The 17,194-nt window shown below is 49.7% G+C and overlaps 1 protein-coding gene and 1 non-coding gene across 2 annotated transcripts; both read right to left on the reverse strand.

The window, feature by feature from the left end:
• Nucleotides 1-334: 334 nt before the first annotated feature.
• PGLYRP1 (peptidoglycan recognition protein 1) lies at nucleotides 335-3,934 on the reverse strand. The gene is made up of 3 exons (XM_029926289.1): nucleotides 3,544-3,934; nucleotides 1,164-1,285; nucleotides 335-582 (listed from the first exon to the last, which is right to left on the reverse strand). Exons 1-3 carry the CDS (start codon nucleotides 3,825-3,827, stop codon nucleotides 404-406), a joined length of 585 nt encoding a protein of 194 aa, XP_029782149.1. The 5' UTR covers nucleotides 3,828-3,934; the 3' UTR covers nucleotides 335-403.
• A 12,898-nt stretch (nucleotides 3,935-16,832) lies between these two features.
• Nucleotides 16,833-16,935, reverse strand: LOC115281312. The gene has a single exon (XR_003904225.1). It is a non-coding gene; the product is annotated as a U6 spliceosomal RNA (small nuclear RNA).
• Nucleotides 16,936-17,194: the final 259 nt, after the last annotated feature.

Here is a 17,194-nt window from a genome sequence, read left to right on the forward strand (position 1 = left end):
AAAACGGTCCAAGTAGAGATACTGCACAGGATGCCTTGGACTGAATGGTAGAGAAGGGGTGTCCTCGAGCATGGGCCGCTGCCCCCACAGGACCCCCCTGAGCTGCCATTGGTGACGGTGACACGTGGGCCACCTTGGTGCTGATTCCTGCGCTCTGACCTGAGACCACTGGGTTCTGAGCTCTGATGTTGCTTCCAAGCTGGGATGTCTGGGGTCTTGGTTCAGGGTTGGGGCCTCTGGGTTCTGAGCACCAGTGAGGAGAGGGCTGGGTGGGAACGGCCGGGGTCTCATGGCTCATAGAGAGGGAGGGGGGGCGGGGGGTGGGGCACAGGCATACAGTTTGAGCTGCATCTTTATTGGAGGGGAGAGGCGGTGGGGTTTCTGGTGTGGGGGAGACAGGGCCTCACTCGTGGTAGTGCGGCCAAGTCCGGATGATTTCATAGAGCTGGTCCCCTGGAGAGAGCGTCCGCTGCACATCCCGGTGTCCTTTGACCTCGTATGTGGGGCTCAGAACTCCCTGAGCCACACCGCAGGCCAGCAGGCTCTGGGCCGCCCTGAGGGCCCGGGGTGGGGGTGACCGCTCTGGGGGAGGCAGAGGCAGGAGTTAGGCTGGGGCTTCATGGGAGGACAGAGGTAGTGTGGGGTAGGGGCTCCAGTTACACGTTGGCCCACTAGGGCCCAGGACGGGGGTCTGCCAGTCCCCTGGCGGAGACTCAACCTTGTTGTGCCTCAGTTTCCTAATCTGTGAACGGAGTGAGTGGTGGTACCTGCCCACAGGGCTGTGGGACAATCAAATAAGTTATTTTGGGTCAAACCCTCCACAGAACGGTGCCTGGCATAGGTTAAGCCCTCCACAAGGGTCAAGATCATAGCTCATTCTGCCCCCTCTACCCTCTGACCTCTGGGTCCTACCCACGATGGTGGCTATTAAGCACTTCTTGGGACCCGGCCTAAGAACTCTCTTGGAGACAACCTAACCCTCGCCCAAACAGTGGTTGAAAAGAAACGGTCATTATCCAAAGGAGGAGGTGAGGCTTGGAAAAGCAGTCACTTGGCCAAGGTCACAGAGCTGGGAGGCAGCGGAGCCTCCCAAGGATTCCTAGCGCGTGGCGCCATCCCCCAGACCCCACGTCGGCCCTCCATCCCCACAGCTGGACACTTACCCATGTAGTTACCCATGAAGGAGATGCCAATGGACATGGGGTTCCAGGTGGTACCCGAGTGGTCGCCCTTGATGTTCCAGCCCCGGCCCTCATACACGAGCCCATCTTCTCCAATCAGGAAGCTGCGTGGGTGGGTGGGCTGGCTGAGTGGGGGAGGGTATCCTGGGTATCCCCCCTCCTCCTCCACTCACCCCGCCCTCTATTACACACAATTTCTCCCAACACCCTCCCTCTTACCGCCCCTCATCTTCTGAAATAATAGCAACGCCTCTACCCCGCGGCCCCCAACGGGCCAAACAGCTCTACAAGCGCCATTTTTCTGACACTTGAGTCAGTACTGTCCCCATTCGGCAGGCAGAGAATCAGAGAGGTGGGGACATCTGCCTACAGTCACTCAGCCAGACAGGGGACAGAGCCTAGATTTACACCCCTGGACCCCTAGGACTCCCACCCACGTGATCCTATTCTGGGCTTTCTCCTGCCTCCTGGGAGGATTTGTTGAGGCGGGTGCTACCGTCCTCCCCACTTTAAGCTAAGGAAGCAGAGACTTAGAAACGGAGGGAACTTGCCAAGTTCATGCCCCAGAGACCCTTGCGTCTCAGAACTCTCCGCTGAGAAGCTCTTCTGCCCTTGGCCCTGCCCGCTTCCTGCTTCCTGTTCCTGCTGGGTTACACCGAGTGACAGGCTCTGGGACCCAATGACTGGCATCACAACCCAATACAGACCCTGGAGCCCCAGCATCTGCCCCTTGGGGGTTTCACAGTCCTGGTGGCAGATCTGTAAGACTCATCTGACCCGTCTTGATTGGGCGAGTCTGATTTGGCACGGTGGAATTAACTAGAAGGTCAGCATTTTGATGTTGCAAATACAGACTCCCTCAGCACCCCCGCTCAGAGGGTTACTTATGACGTACAGAACGTTGGAACTTCAGAATCTTGGGTCCTAAATCTCCCACACGGGGCCAGACTCAGACTGTGGTTCCGACGAGACTAGAAATTCCACAGGGAACCTGGCCTCCAGGACCGGGCTGTTCCAGCCCTGGTACAGGCAATGGGCACCTGCTGCGTTTGTGTGAAACGGATGCATCTCATTTAAATCTGCCCACCTCTAGTGAGGAACCCTTCTTACAGGTAAAGAACCTGAGACTCCGAGAGAGAATGTGATGTGGCAAGGGAGTTCCAGAAGGTTGGATCAGACCCTAAATCCTAAAATCTGAGGCCTCTAGACTTCCAGTGAGGTCCCTGGAGTTCTCACCCCCACCCCAGTCCTATGTGAAATAGTCTCTAAGGACGGAGCCTGGCAACCTGGATTTCCAGTAAGGTGCTTGCTGAGGTCTGACCCTGGAGGGTTCAAAGTTCAAAGGCTGCGGAAGCCCTTGTGTGGGATCCCCGCCTGTTACCCCGTAAAGGGAGCTGGTGGGCCCGGGGCCTTTGTCACCCACCTGCAGTCTTTCTCCCCACAGCCGCCAGAGGGAGCCTCTTGCCCCTCGTGGACTCCCATCCCTCCCGTGGCTCCCGTCTTCCTTCCCATGGCCCACGAGGCCCTGTGCCATGTGGCCCAGCCCGACCCCGCCCTCCTCATTTCACATCGCTCCTCCCAGCTCCCTCCAGCCATCCTGACCTCTGTTCTTCAGTCATGATCTTCTCACTTGGCCTCACAGCCTCACCCCTGCTGGACCCCCAACTTACCACTCTTCCCGCACAGCCCCCAAATCCAGAGCCCCCTCAGCGCCCCTGTTACTTTTCTCCATTGCTTCCATCACCGGCTGAATTCATCCGGTTGTCTTTAAATCCCGTTGGGCCAGATCTGCGCTGTTGATGTGTCCCCGTCCCCACCCCGCACAGAGCCTGGTGCGCAGTCCGTGCCTAAGGGCGAGAGCCCATGAACTCCGGGGCTCCCACTGCGTGGTGTCCTAAGAGCTTTGCATGTATGTCATGGCTGATTCGGTGACCAAGTGGACCACCAAGGAGCTACCTTTGCAGAGGAGGGAGAGGAAGCCAGTGTGCAGAGAGCATTAGCGACCGGGTCTGGGTCTCAGCCGGCACTGAGATGGGTTGGCCCCACGCCGGCATGTCTGCCTCCTAGCAGAGGTGGCAGACTTTCCGGAGGGACTCCCGTGTAGAGGACACCTTCTTTGGTGTCGGCAAAGTCTGTCCCTTCCTCCGGGGAGCGGAGCCTGGACTTCCACCCCCTTCCCCTTTTCCTCGCCCTCCCCCTGCCCCCTTGTGCCATGCGCACATGCGCAGTGCTGTGTGCAGACCCCTGGGGAGAGGCCAAGGCCGTAGAGGGGCCGAGTCAGTTGGCCGGGTGGCTCTAGATCACCCCCCCCCCCCCGTGGCCAGCACTCCTCTCCCCACACCCGTCCTGGCTCAGCACTCACTTGTAGCCCACATCACACCAGTTCAGCGTCTTCGAGTGGTAGCTGTGCACGTTCTGGACCTGCTTCAGGCAGGAGGCCGGGCTGTCACAGTGGCTGCCCGCTGTGTGCGACACCACTACGTAGAGCACTGGGAGTTGTAGCTCCTCCCCGCACTTGGACGCGGGGGCCTTCCATTCTCTCCGCGGCACGATGGCGCAGCAGGAGCCGGGGGCGTCTTCTCGGGGTGCTCCGAGGCCCAGGAGAGCGAGGAGGGCCCAGGCGAGCAGCGCGCAGCAGCCGGACATGGCGGGCGGGGCGCCGAGGGATGGCTAGGAGCCCGCGGCTGGCGCCGCCGCCTTTATCTGCTGGGGCCAGGAGGTCAGGAAGGCCTTGCTTCACATCCCGGCGGGACAGGCGGGTCACCCTGGACCCCAGATTCCGCTTCCTTCTCCGGCAGGGCTGCAACAGGATGTGGTGGAGGCCGGGGCCTCATCCCTCTTCCTCCTGGAGGGGCTGAGGTAACAGGCTCCCCCCTCTCCTTTTGTAATTGCAGTATAATGAGCATACAGTTTGATGCTCGCTTCAGGTGGACAACATACCAATTCCACGATTCTGGGCCTTACTCAGTGCTCGCTGTGATAGGTGTGGCCACCGTGCAACGCTATTGAAGTCTTTTTTTTTTTTTTTACGTTTATTTATTTAGAGAAAAAGCCAGCGCACAAGCAGGGGAGGAGCAGAGAGAGGGAATGAGAGAATGCCAAGCAGGCTCCACATTCTCAGCGCAGAGCCCATCAGGTCATGACCTGAACCAGAATCAAGAATTGGGCGCTTAACCCACTGAGCCACCCGGGCGCCCCTGTTGAAACCGTATTGACTCCGTTCCCTGTGCTGTGCTTTTCACTCTGTGACTTATTTTATAAATAGACGTTTGTACCTCTTAATCCCCTTTATCTATTTCATTACTCCCCCCCCAAACCTCCCCTCTGGCAACCATCAGCTTGATCTCTGTATTTAAGAGTCAAAAGCTCCCATTAAAAAAATTACTTTTAATGTTTATGTATTTTTGAAAGAGACAGAGAGAGAGACAGAGCGCCAGTCGGGGAGGAGTAGAGAAAGGGAGACACAGAATCCCAAGCAGGCTCCGGGCTCCAGGCTCCGAGCTGCCAGCGCAGAGCCCTCCTTGGGGCTCGAACCCATGAACCACGAGATCATGACCTGAGCTGAAGTCAGATGCTCAACCAACTGAGCCACCCAGGTGCCCCCAAAAGCTCCCATTTAAAAACAAGTCTCCCAGGCCCAAGCCTGAGGTCATTTAACCCTTACAGCAAGCTGAAGATGTGGTAGTGGGAAGCCCATTTCACAGTTGAGTAAACTGAGGCCGGGGAGAGGGGAATTCTTCTTGCCGAGACAGAGGACATAGTAGAGCCTGGTGGCTCACAGCCTGCATTCAAAACCAGGCTGCCTGCATTTGAATTCTGGCCACCTTCCAGGCCATGGGCTCCTGGAAGTGACCTTCTGTGCTTCCGTTTTCCCCACCTACAACCTGGGGGTAATCATATAAAGCACCTAACCGATAGGGTCCACATGGAATTGAAAAGGGTCAAGCCCTTGGAAGGTGTCTGGCCCATAGTGCCACATAAGGGCCACTGGGATGGCATGTTTTGCACGAGTGTCACTGGCAGCTCTGTTCTGCACTGGAGGTACCTGAAAGTCGAGAGGAACAGCCATTTATTTGCCCAGGGACATTCAGTGGCTTGAGATCACCTGTTGGGGCGGAAGGCTCTCCTGGAGCCTCCACCCTGGGCTAGTCCCCTTTCCTAATCCTTCCTAGAGCAGTTGGTGAGTTCAGGGCTGACTTCTCTTTTGCTCTTCCTTCTTTTCCTTCCACGTTAGTGGGTTAAAAAGAATTACAAAAATAACACATGTTGGCCATATGGAGTCAACCTGATACCAAATTTTTTTTTAATCTTTAAGTTTTTTTAATCTTTAAATTAAAAAAAATTTTAATGCTTTTTATTTATTTTTGAGAGATATAGAGAGACAGCTCGAGCAGGGGAGGGTCAGAGAGAGAGGGAGACACAGAATCTGAAACAGGCTCCACAGAGCCTGATGCAGGGCTCAAACCCATGAACCGCAAGATCATAACCTGAGCCAAAGCTGGACGCTTAACTGACTGAGCCACCCAGGCGCCCCCAAAATGGTTTTTAAAATAAAGATTTTACTTTCAAATAATCTCTATACCCAACATGGGGCTCGAGTGGTTGGAACTCACAACCCCAAGATCTAGAGTCACACGCTCTATCGACTGAGCCAAACAGGTGCCCCTCCTGGCCGGCTGACCTCAACAGCTCTGTCCCCCTGAGCCCCCAGTGATTCCTCTGTTACGTTGTCTGTGTTCTGTAGATCGTGCCCAGATCCGGGATGGCGAAGGGCACACCAGGCATTGCTATGCCCTTTTGATGAATTCTCTCAGCACATGCTTTCAACAGGTTTGTGAGAGATGACTCTTCACCCCTTTTACAGTCAAGAAAACTGAGGCCCAGAGAGAGAATCACATACAGGGAGAAGATGGTGATGCCAGGGTTTAGCTATAGGCCTCCTGGACTGAATTTTAGGCCAAATTCCAGTACCTACAAACATAAGACTGTGTATACACACACACAGACACACACACACACACACACACACACACACACACACACATATACTTATGGTTTTATATGTGGTCTTATATATACAGATACATGTGTGTGTATATTTCTAAATAACAAGATGAAATCATGCATATCAGTTTGCCTTTTGTTACCTACTATCTCTTGTGCTTTTCTCCAGATCAATACAGCTAATTCTAGTGATCTCGTCATAATAGTACAGTATTTCATGCTGTGGGCTTACCGTTTTGACAAAATCTTTGCTTTTTTTCCAACTTTGCAATTCTTTCCACCCCCGTGCTGCACAAAATATTATCAGACATCCAGCCCTACCTCCTAGAGCATTTATAAATGATAAATATAGACTTTCTAAGTCAAAGACTATCCATCTTTAATAGTTATTACCAGATTGTTTCCCTCCAAAGGCTGTTAAAAATTCATATTTCTACCAGTAATGTATTGGAGTCCCCACCCACCCCAGAAGTGGGCAACAGCTCTTTGTAACTTTAAATGGCATTTTTATAACCATGCAAGAGATTATTTTTCTATGCTGCTCATTTGGATTTGTCTTCTATCAACTGCCTGTTATCTTCCTTCTCTATTTTTTTTAAAATTTTTTGGTAACATTTATTTATTATTGAGAGACAGAGAGAGATAGAGTGTAAGCAGGGGAGGGGCAGAGGGACGGGGAGACATAGAATCGGAAGCAGGCTCCAGGCTCTGAGCTGTCAGCACAGAGCCTGACGTGGGGCTTGAACTCACAAACTGCGAGATCATGACCTGAGTTGATGTTGGATGCTTAACCAACTGAGCCACCCAGGCGCTTCTCCCTTGTCCATTTTTAAAATAAGTTGGGCAGGGGTATGCGACTTGCTCAGTTGGCGAAGCACCCAACTCTTGATCTCAGAGTCATGAGTTCAAGCCCCACATTGGGCATAAAGATTCCTTTGAAATTTTTTTAAAAAATTGGGTTGTTTACCGTTTTGTTACCAATTTACAAAATGAAAAGACTCCCATAACTAGTATTATTGAGTCATTGGGCATGTACACTTTGTGTCTCATTTAAAAGCATTAAGGAATAGCATACATGTAGAAAAATGTACAAATGTACTTTTAAAATATGGTTAATAGAATTAATAGCGTGAAGAGCTGTGTTCCTCTTCACACCATGAATACAGTATGTACCCAGCAGCCAGCTCAGGAAATAGAGCTGCATTAAAATTTTTGATAGATATTGCCAAATACCATCCTACAAAAAGCTTGTATTATTTATTTATTAAAATTTTTAAATGTTTTATTTATTTTTGAGAGAGAGAGATAAAAACAGCGTGAGCAGGGGAGGGGCAGAGAGAGAGGGAGACACAGAATCTGAAGCAGGCTCCAGGCTCTGAGCTGTCAGCACAGTGCCTGACATGGGGCTCAAACCCACGGAACCATGAGATCATGACCTGAGCCCAAGTCAGCCGCTTAACTGAGTGAGCCGCCCAGACACTGCCTAAAAAAAAGTTTTGGTATTTCTTTTCCCCAGGAATGGGAGCAGGTTTAAGATGCTTTATGAGTCTGAGGAAGGACGTCTCATGACTGTTTTATTTGCATTTCTTCAAGCGTCAGGGAGGTGTTTTCTTTATACTTATTTATGGACGTTTGCATCCATCTTTCTGGAACAGCCTGTTCATATCTCTCTGAATCTATTTTCTTATTGGGTTGTTGTATGTGGGGAATATTAACACTGTCTGTCAAGTATGCTGCACACCTTTTCCTCCAGTTTATTAAAAAATCTCTTTCTTTTCAGGTTTCTGTGTATCCTGTTTTGCCTGAAGATCTTAACCTGCCAAGATTGTTAAACTTTTTCTATTGGAAAAAATACTGTTATCTTGTGTTTTTTACTTTTAGACTTTGACCTCAGCTAGAATTTATTCTGTTTACTTATTTGTTGTTTTTAACATTTATTTTTGAGAGACAGAGTGTGAGTGGGGGAGGGGCAGCGAGAGAGGGAGAGGGAGACACAGAATCCGAAGCAGGCTCCAGGCTTCGAGCCATCAGCACAGACCCTGATGCAGGGCTCCAACTCACGAACCATGAGATCATGACCTGGGCTGGAGATGGACGCTTAAACAACTGAGCCACCCAGGCGCCCCTGCTTCAGCTAGAATTTATAATTGCATATGGTGTGAGGTAGGGGTTTAATTTCATTTCTAAATGGCAAGCCATTTGTCCTGATTCTATTTATGAAAGATACCTGGTTTTAAATTTCAGCCCTGCCCCTTATTAGCTGGGTGACCTTGGGTAATTAGGCAGGACTTGACATAATTGACCACATCCTTCTTGAAATGTTTACTTTCCTCAGCTTCTGTGTCATAAGACTGTCTTGATTTTCCTTCTGCTTCTCTAGCTGGTTTTGTTTCCTCTCCCTTTTAGACTTGTTCTTCCTTCCTTGACCATTATACTATTCTTTTTCTGCTGGGTGATTTCATCCAGATAATGGCTTCAGCAGACGCAAGTGACTTCTAGATGTTTATGTCCAGCCTGGAGTTGTTAGATGGATTCGGGAGCTGTATATCAAGCTGTCTAGTTCACATCTGCACTTAGATGTCCCACAGGGACCTCAAATGCCAGATTCCCAAAATGGTTCATGATTTTTTTCCTCCAAAAGCAGCCCTCCTCCAGGAGCTCCCGCCTAAAGGAACGACATGATTGTCTTCCAAGTACAGAAGCCACACATCAAGCACCGTCCTTGACCTTAACTCGACTGCGTCCTTCGTGTGTCCAGTACCCCCAAACCACACCCAGCAGGCACTGAATATGTCCCGAATGACTGGTAAGTACCCAGCTCACAGCCCCTTGTCATGTTGCTGTGACCTCCCAAATGTCATGAATCAGACCGCCCCGGGCTATTTCCATGCTCCCCACTTGGGTCCAGTCACCGGCTTGTTGCACTTGGATTTTTTCCCACCTCCTCCGTGACTTTCCAGCTCGTACTTGGCTCCTGTGAGGAGCTCAGGTCTGATTCAAGCGACTCTCAAAAGGGAGGCACAGTTTTCTGTGGCTTCGCGTGACTTCTAGAATGAGTCCCAAGCACTTCACCATGACCTGCCTTCAACCTGGTCTCACCTGACTCACTCCTGGGACCCTCTTTCCCTAGGTTCCCCGTGCTTCTCGCTGCCCTGGAGGAGGCTGTGACTGCCCGGTCCCCAGGGGACTTTCTACACACGATGTACACATTTTATTTATTTATTTATTCATTTATTTATATTTTTAGAGAGAGAGAGTGAGAGTAGGGGAGGGAGCAGGGGGAGAGACAGAACCTTAAGCAGGCTCCACACTCAGTATGGAGCCTGATGCGGGGCTCAATCCCACGACCCTGGGATCGTGACCTGAGCCAAAATCAAGAGGCAGACACTCAACCGACTGAGCCACCCAGGAGCCCCTGTGCAAGTTTTAAATAGGGGCACCTGAAGAAATTCGGGAACTTTGTGCCTTACTTTTACGATGACAAAGCGCGAGTGTGCCTTCTGTAGAAAGGCAGGAATGCGTACACATCGGGTCGCTTGCTGATGGTAAGAATATAATCACTAGCCAGGTAGTGTGCCGTATTCCTGTGTTAGAATTTTATTTATTCTGTATCTTGTCAGCCTAAGATTGAGACCCGTCCCTTGTGAGCATTTACAAGATCTTCAGTGGGTAATTGTTTATTACTCCTAAACCTGAGACTGCATTACTGGTGTATCTTTTTAAATAGGAAGTTAGATCTATTCCCTGTATCTTTTAGGAAGTCGAATTTTTAAATATTTAATTCATCAACCGCCTTGATTTGATCTTGTTGTAATTAATTCAGCCATTATAAAAACTCCTCACATTCTCTGGGGGTTAACAAAAAACCCACTCGTCTTCACTGTTGTATCAATAATGAAAGAAGCCAAATTAAATGCTGATTAGAGCAAAGACAAGGTTAAAACAAATGTCAGGGTGCCTGGGTGACTCAGTCGGTTAAGCGTCTGACTTCGGCTCAGGTCATGATCTCACGGTTCGTGGGTTCGAGCCCCGCGTCAGGCTCTGTGCTGACAGCTCGGAGCCTGGAGCTTGCTTCGGATTCTGTGTCTCCCTCTCTCTCTGCCCCTGCCCACTCATGCTCTGTCTCAAAAATAAATAGTAACATTAAAAAATAAAAATAAATAAATAAAACAAATGTCAGAATCTCCATTTTTTCCCCTTGACATTCCCAAGCCTGGAATGCCCCCCACCCTCAGTCACCCCATCCTGACCTTGCTTCTGTCTTGGCTCCTCAGGGGTAATCAATTCCCCTATATGCTTTCCCCGCATCACTTCTTCTCCATATTTATCACAAATGTAGTTATTAACTTACCCGTGCAATTCTTGGGTTAGTTTCTGTCTCTCCTACTATACAGTGAAGTCTGTAAGTATTGTCCAAGCCACGACACCCAAGAGAGAAAGAGGGAGCTATTGATAATTCAGTAGGCACCCATGGACTGTCCCAAACAATCCAGGATGTACATTCACCCCGTTCAAAGATAAGGAAAGAACTATTTTCTCCCTCTCACATACTGTTATATCTCTGATTCCCTGCACATAGTTGGTGATCAGATCACATACTAAGCCAGCCTTGGTTTCTTCATCTGTGAAATGTATCTTTTTAATGTTTATTTATTTTGAGGGAGACAAAGAATTCAAAGCAGGCTTCAGGCTCCGAGCTGTCAGCACAGAGCCCAACACGGGGATCGAACTCACAAATTGTGAGATTGTGACCTGAGCCGAAATCGAATGTTTAACCGACTGAGCCACCCAGGCGTCCCCGTGAAACGTATTTAATGACAGTCCCATCCTCATTGGGCTCTTGTAAGAATCAGGCTGCCCCTCGGATTCACGTACAGATAGAAGCCTACGTACCTTATTGCTAAATATTTAGAAGTTATACATTAAGCTAACAGTCGCTGAACAAAATATGGTCTACCCTCTTCATAAAAACACCTTCAAGAAGACAACGTAGAAGGATATGTGCGAAGCAACAGTCCTTGCCAAACGACTGTGAAGTTTCAAAATGAATTTTTTTTCCTGCCAGAGACCATGGTTCGCTTTGGGCCATTGGAGGTGCAGGGGAGCAGGGAGAGGGGGCAGCTTTCTCTCACATTTATTGACTCTGTCCCTCTTTCAGTAAGTTGGGAAGATCACTTGATAATATCTTTTGGTTGTTCCTCTTTTTTTGAGTTTACTTATTTATTTTCAGAGAGAGAGAAAGAGAGAGAGAGAATCCCAAGCGGGCCCCATGCTGTCAGCAAAGAACTGCATGCGGGGCTTGAACTCATGAACCGTGAGATCACTGGCTGAAATCAAGAATCAGATGCTTAACTGACTGAGCCACCCAGGTGCCCCTGTTGTTGTCCCTCTTTACGGGGAGGGGACTGGTTTAGTCTGCCCGCAAACCCCACCCAAGACTTCCTACAGGTGCCCCCTTCCCTACCTGGGCTCATTCAGGCAACCTCTGCTCACAAGGAGATCTCACCCCCCTCCCCTGCCACCAACACCCTTGTAATTTCGAATTTTCGCACATCTCATAATTCTGCCAGGAACACAGAGGCTTCCGGAGAGCAGGCCTCTGGCTCCCAAGTTGTAGCCTCCCCCTCCTCCCATTAAACTGCTCCTCCCCTTCCTCCCATTCAGGGCTCCTGTGCTCCATTGCCCACCCCAGCGCACTCCACAGCTTCCGAGACGGAGCCCCTTGGCTCTAGAGGTGCACACCCCATCCCCTTGCAACACTGACCCAGGGAGGAGCCCCAGGCAGGATTTGGAAGGAGACCAGGGGCTGCCTGTTCAGGGAATTCTGGGGTCCCAGGGTTCCATAAAATGTCCGGGAGCCGGGACACATCTTGCTCCCGGCGATTCCTTGCCCTGTGGGAGAGACTCAGGCCTGTATCTAAGGGTAGTTTTCATGCTAATTCCATTCCACAATCTTTACTGAGAACCTAGCTTGTGCCCCACCTACCTGTTGTAGGTGGGATTCAGCGGATATAAAACAGAAGTTCCAGCACACACTTTCTAGTGGGGAAGTCACACAGTAAATAAAGAAACTAATAAATATTTAAAATAATTCCAGATACACTATATTTCACGTGGGTGGCGCGACTGCCATTAGCTCTGACCTTGCGCTTGGTTTTTGGCGCTGGGGAAAAGACGCGGCTCCCTTCTCGGCAGTTCCCTCCTCCCACCGCCAGAGGGCGCGCCGCCCCCGTTTGTCCTCACTCTCCTCCGCACGCTTTTCCCTAATCTTAACGGTAACCGGGCAGCTTCTTAGCCTCGCGCGGGTCAGCTTCTGTGATTTTCCTGGGGGCCTGCCTGTCCCAAGGAGTGCTTTGCTCCTAATAGCAGCAATAGCAACCCATGCCGTGAAGAACTAAGAACCAAGAGTTACAGAGTTTGGGGAGCAGGGGAGGGAATGGAAGAAAGCAGACACTCTCTCTCTCTCTCTTTTTTTTTTACCGTATTAATTTATTAGGGGGGGGAGGGGCAGAGGGAAGAGAGAGGGAGAGAGTCCCAGGCAGGCTCCGCACTGACAGCGCCGAGCCCAATGCGAGTCTCTAACTCACGAACCATGAGCGAAAGTCAGACAGTTAACCTACTGAGCCACCCAAGCGGGCCGATTAACAGGCACCCTTGGAGATCTGTATCTATACCCATGGAGACTTCTGGAAGCCAGTTTTCAACCATGAGGGAAGCCACAATTAGTGTGGTCAACTCTTGAAAGGCAGAGAAGATGCGGAGAGTCGGTGATCATATTGCCTAGTCTCTGGATCTAGCCTCACCGGTTATCAGCCGTCTTATGAAATTCTTCTGCCCTTTTGACACGAGAGAAATTAGATCGATTTTTACTAATTTCTTGTTTCGACATCTCAGTTGATTAGGGCTGTTGTATTTACTGTCTCTGAAAGGTTGTGTGAGATGATGGCTGTCACAGGTGGAGAAATGACATCCACATCCTGGGAGGCTCCTGGGGGGTTCAGCCAGCTGAGTGTCTGACTTCAGCTCAGGTCATGATCTTGCAGTTTGTTGGTTTCAGCCCTGTATCAGGTCACTGCTGTCAGCGCAGAGCCTGCTTGGGATCCTCTGTCTCTCTCTCTCTGCCCCTCCTCCACTCTATCTCACTCTCAAAAATAAATAAACTTAAAAAAAAAGAAGCTATGTCCTAATTGCAGGAACTTACAAGTGTTACTTTACATGGCAAAACAGCAACTCCCAAAAGGTCTTTGCAGGTGTGATTATGGATCTTGAGATAATCTTGAGATTGTCCTGAGTTATCCGGGTAGGCTCCAAGTACAATGACACATAACCTTATAGAAGGGAAGCAGAGGGTGCTCGTCTAGAAACAGAAGAGAAGGCCATGCAGAGACAGAGGCAGAGATTGGATCAGTGCAGCCACAGCCACAGGGTGCCAGCCTCCACCAGAAACTGGAAGAGGCATGGGACGAATTCTCGCCTGGAGACTCCAGACAGAGGTGATTCATGATAGGAACTGAGCAGCCCTGTGTCGCTGGGCGTGACAGGAGTCCTAGCCCTGACTGCTGTCTGTCTAGGCCGTTCTTAGGCTCCTGTTACAGCAAGCCATCCTGAAGGGTAAGGACCATTTCCTCCCAGATAAAGAGAAGGCTTGCTTACTGCTCTTGGAGAAGTGGCGGATTCCTGAAGAACAGCGTTCTATAGTTATGATGTAAGTCTGTGCAAATACAGCAACCTCCGACTCTCTACACGCCCTTGGGAGGGACCAATACAGATATGCTAATGCTCATCCTTTGCATGTGCTCTGAATGCCAAAGTCCTTTGTCTCTGTCCCGGGCGTTTTGTGTCTTCTGCCAACATGTATGAAACCATTACAGAATCATTTGTGAGCTGGCAAGTAGTGAAAAATCCCAGACCCTGACAGCTCTATTGGTGGATTCTGATGTGGGAAACAAAAACAAAGGGAAAAATTAACGTTCCTTAGAACTTACATACAGCCCATTGACAAGCCCTTGAGACAGGCAGGGTGACTGCCGTCTAGGAGCTCAGCTGCCTTGATGATGGCTCTTTGCTAAGAGCAGAAGGCAATCTTGGGTTAATGTTATCCTGACATCCTGACCCCTCTCCCCCCTTCCTTAGCACCCCCCCCATCCTGTGAGTCTACTTTAACACGTAAAATTCCTTTGGAAACTTCTTTTATCTCTACCCCCTCCCCTAAGATACATGTTGGCAATCATACTCCAAGCTTATGGCCCCTGATATACAGCTGAAGGGTCTCACCACTGAGCTTTACTAGACAGGAATAAATGCCCTTTTCCTAACAGCAGCTAGCCCCTCCAGGTCCTGGAACCCTTGCTTCCAAAATACCTTAGAGATTTACTCGATGCCTAAGCCCCTTCCACGCTGAAGGTGTATATGATCAGTCACTTGTCACAGCCTCAGTGCGGCTCCTTCTGTGCACGGGTCTTGTCCCCCCGTGCTTTAAAAACGTTTTTTAAAATGTTTATTTATTCTTGCGAGAGAGAGAGAGAGAGAGAGAGAGAGAGAGAGAGCGAGAGAGCACGAGCAGGGGAGGGGCAAAGAAAGAGAGAGAGACACACAGAATCCGAAGCAGGCTCCAGGCTCTGAGCTCTCAGCACAGAGCCCGACTCGGGACTTGAACTCACAGACCAGAAGATTATGACCTGAGCCGAAGTTGGACGCTTAACCGACGAAGCCACCCAGGTGCCCCCAGATGCAAAAACCCTTAACAAATTATGAACGAACAGGACCCAACAATATGTAACGAGATCAAATAAGGTTTAGCCCGGGGTGCGCTTACCGTTCAAAGCCCAGTCAGCGGAGCAGGAGTGCTCCTGTCTCGTGTCTGGAACAGCCGGCGGCAGCTTGGAGGGTGGGGGGCAGGCTGTGGTCTCCACCATGGCTGTCAAGGATCCAATGACTTAACATGTGCACCTGCCTTGTGACAGTATCTTCTGGTTCCTAAGGGGATTTGCATGCAGATCTGGCGGAGGATGGAAAAGAAGCGGCCATCAAATAACTTTGCGACTATGATTGACTTTTCATCGGCTCCTGAGCAGACAGATGTGGAAGAAGGGATTGGTTGAGAGGAAGATGGACCCACAGGGGGAAAGACCAAAGGAGGGGCGGGGATGTGGCCACCCACAACTGGGACCCGACTATTTTAAGGAGGAGATGCCAACTTTAAGGAAAACTTAGAAAGTCATTATTTAGAAGAGTGGTCTTGGGGGATCCATGGGGAAAACGGGTGAGGGGCAGGAAGGGGGGCACTTTATGGGAGGAGCACTGAGTGTTGTAGGTAAGAGATGAATCACTGCATTCCACTCCTGAAGGCAAGACTACATTGAGAATTAAAAGAAAAATCTACATTATGCAAAAGTAATTAAAAAATCTATGTTATACAAAAGTGGGGGGGAAAAAGCAGCTGACATTGGCATATATTTCCTCTAATTGGAACTGATATTGTTGGTGTTTGATACGACACTGAGGAATTCGATGATTTGGGTTTCTAAGAAAGTAACATTAATGGCCGCTTGGAGGAGAGGGCGGATTCTTGTCCAAAGGCCTATGCCCAGGTTCCTGCCCTGGCCCTGAGATATTTAAAGGGGTTCAATCCAATCAGTTAAGGGTGCACAGTGTTCTGTGACATTTCTTGCTTAGGCACAAAGTCAAGGATGCCAGCCACTTGGTTATCTCAGTGCTCAGACATTGTGCAAGAAGGGCGTTGACCTCGGCGTCTGGGGTTTGGGTGGGTTGTATAGATCATTCCTTAGTCTCCGGGGTTGTGCAAGGGTACTGTGCCCTGTCCTTTCTGCACAGGAAAGGGAGGCCTACAGATGCATAAAGGGAGGTCAGTAAAAAGATTGCTGAGCGAATCAGAAATTTAACGGGGCTTCAAAAAGACTTGCTGACCTCTGTGGCCCGAGAAAGTCCTGGTCCCTTATGGCCCAAGGTCAATAGTCTGCAAATCTCAAAGAAAGCAAATTAGTTCTGTTAATAGATCAAGGGCCTTAAGTCAACAGTCAAGGAGTGTGTTAACTGGAAGCAAGTTAATCCTTAAAGGGGCCAGGCTGGAGGGCTGTTACAGCCTGATGCATGCATATAAATTAGTCCTTCTCCCTTAATTTGGCAGGAGTCTATGTGGGTTGGTATTTGCTTTTTCTGTTTTCTGTTTAAACATTTTTTTTAATGTTTATTCATTTTTGAGAGAGGACACAGAGTGAGTGGGAGGGGCAGAGAGAGAGGGAAACACAGAATCTGAAGCAGGCTCCAGGCTCTGAGCTATCAGTACAGACCCTGATGCAGGGATTCTAACCCATGGACCATGAGATCATGACCTGAGCTGAAGTCAGATGCTTAACTGACTGAGTTACCCAAGTGCCCCTGTGTTTTCTGTTTTTTATATTTTTTAAATGTTTATTTACTTGAGAGAGAGAGAGAGAAAGGGAGGGAGAGGCAGAGAGAGAGGGAGACACAGAATCTGAAACAGGCTCCAGGCTCTGAGGGCTCAGCACAGAGCTCGAATCCACAAACCATGAGATCATGACCTGGGCCAAAGTCAGATGCTAAACTGACTGAACTACCCAGGTGTCCCATCTTTTTCTTCTTTGTTTTGTTTGTTTGTTTGTTTGTTTTAACAAGGAACGCTTCATGAATGTGCGTGTTTTCCTAATGCAGGGCTCTGCTGATCTCTGTACCGTACTAATTTTAGGATATGTGCTGCCCGGGCAAGCACTGTGCGGGTTGGTGTCTGCACATGCAGGTTTCCGCAACGCCTCCTGGTCCCCGTGCTGCCCCAGGACAAGACCCATCTATGAGGACACACCTCACACAGAACAGCTGATTGGGAACACAGACACGGAAGAACTCCAATCCTGTGAAGTAGCTGGGTCCTTCATTCATAATTCTGAGTCTACAAGCAAGGAATTCCTGGCCCCATGAAAGAGAATGTTCTAGATAAACAGTACAGCTGACTGGAAAGCCAAATCATAAAA

The sequence above is a fragment of the Suricata suricatta genome, chromosome 16, assembly GCF_006229205.1.
Source record: "Suricata suricatta isolate VVHF042 chromosome 16, meerkat_22Aug2017_6uvM2_HiC, whole genome shotgun sequence".
NCBI lineage: Eukaryota > Metazoa > Chordata > Mammalia > Carnivora > Herpestidae > Suricata > Suricata suricatta.

Excerpts from the sequence above, each read along its gene's own strand:
- PGLYRP1 (XM_029926289.1), bottom strand. The coding sequence starts at position 3,827 with ATGTCCGGCTGCTGCGCGCTGCTCGCCTGGGCCCTCCTCGCTCTCCTG. Across the intron at positions 1,286-3,543 it reads TGGTGTGATGTGGGCTACAA|CTTCCTGATTGGAGAAGATG; the intron begins GTGAGTGCTGAG and ends CCACCCACGCAG. Across the intron at positions 583-1,163 it reads CTTCATGGGTAACTACATGG|AGCGGTCACCCCCACCCCGG; the intron begins GTAAGTGTCCAG and ends TGCCTCCCCCAG.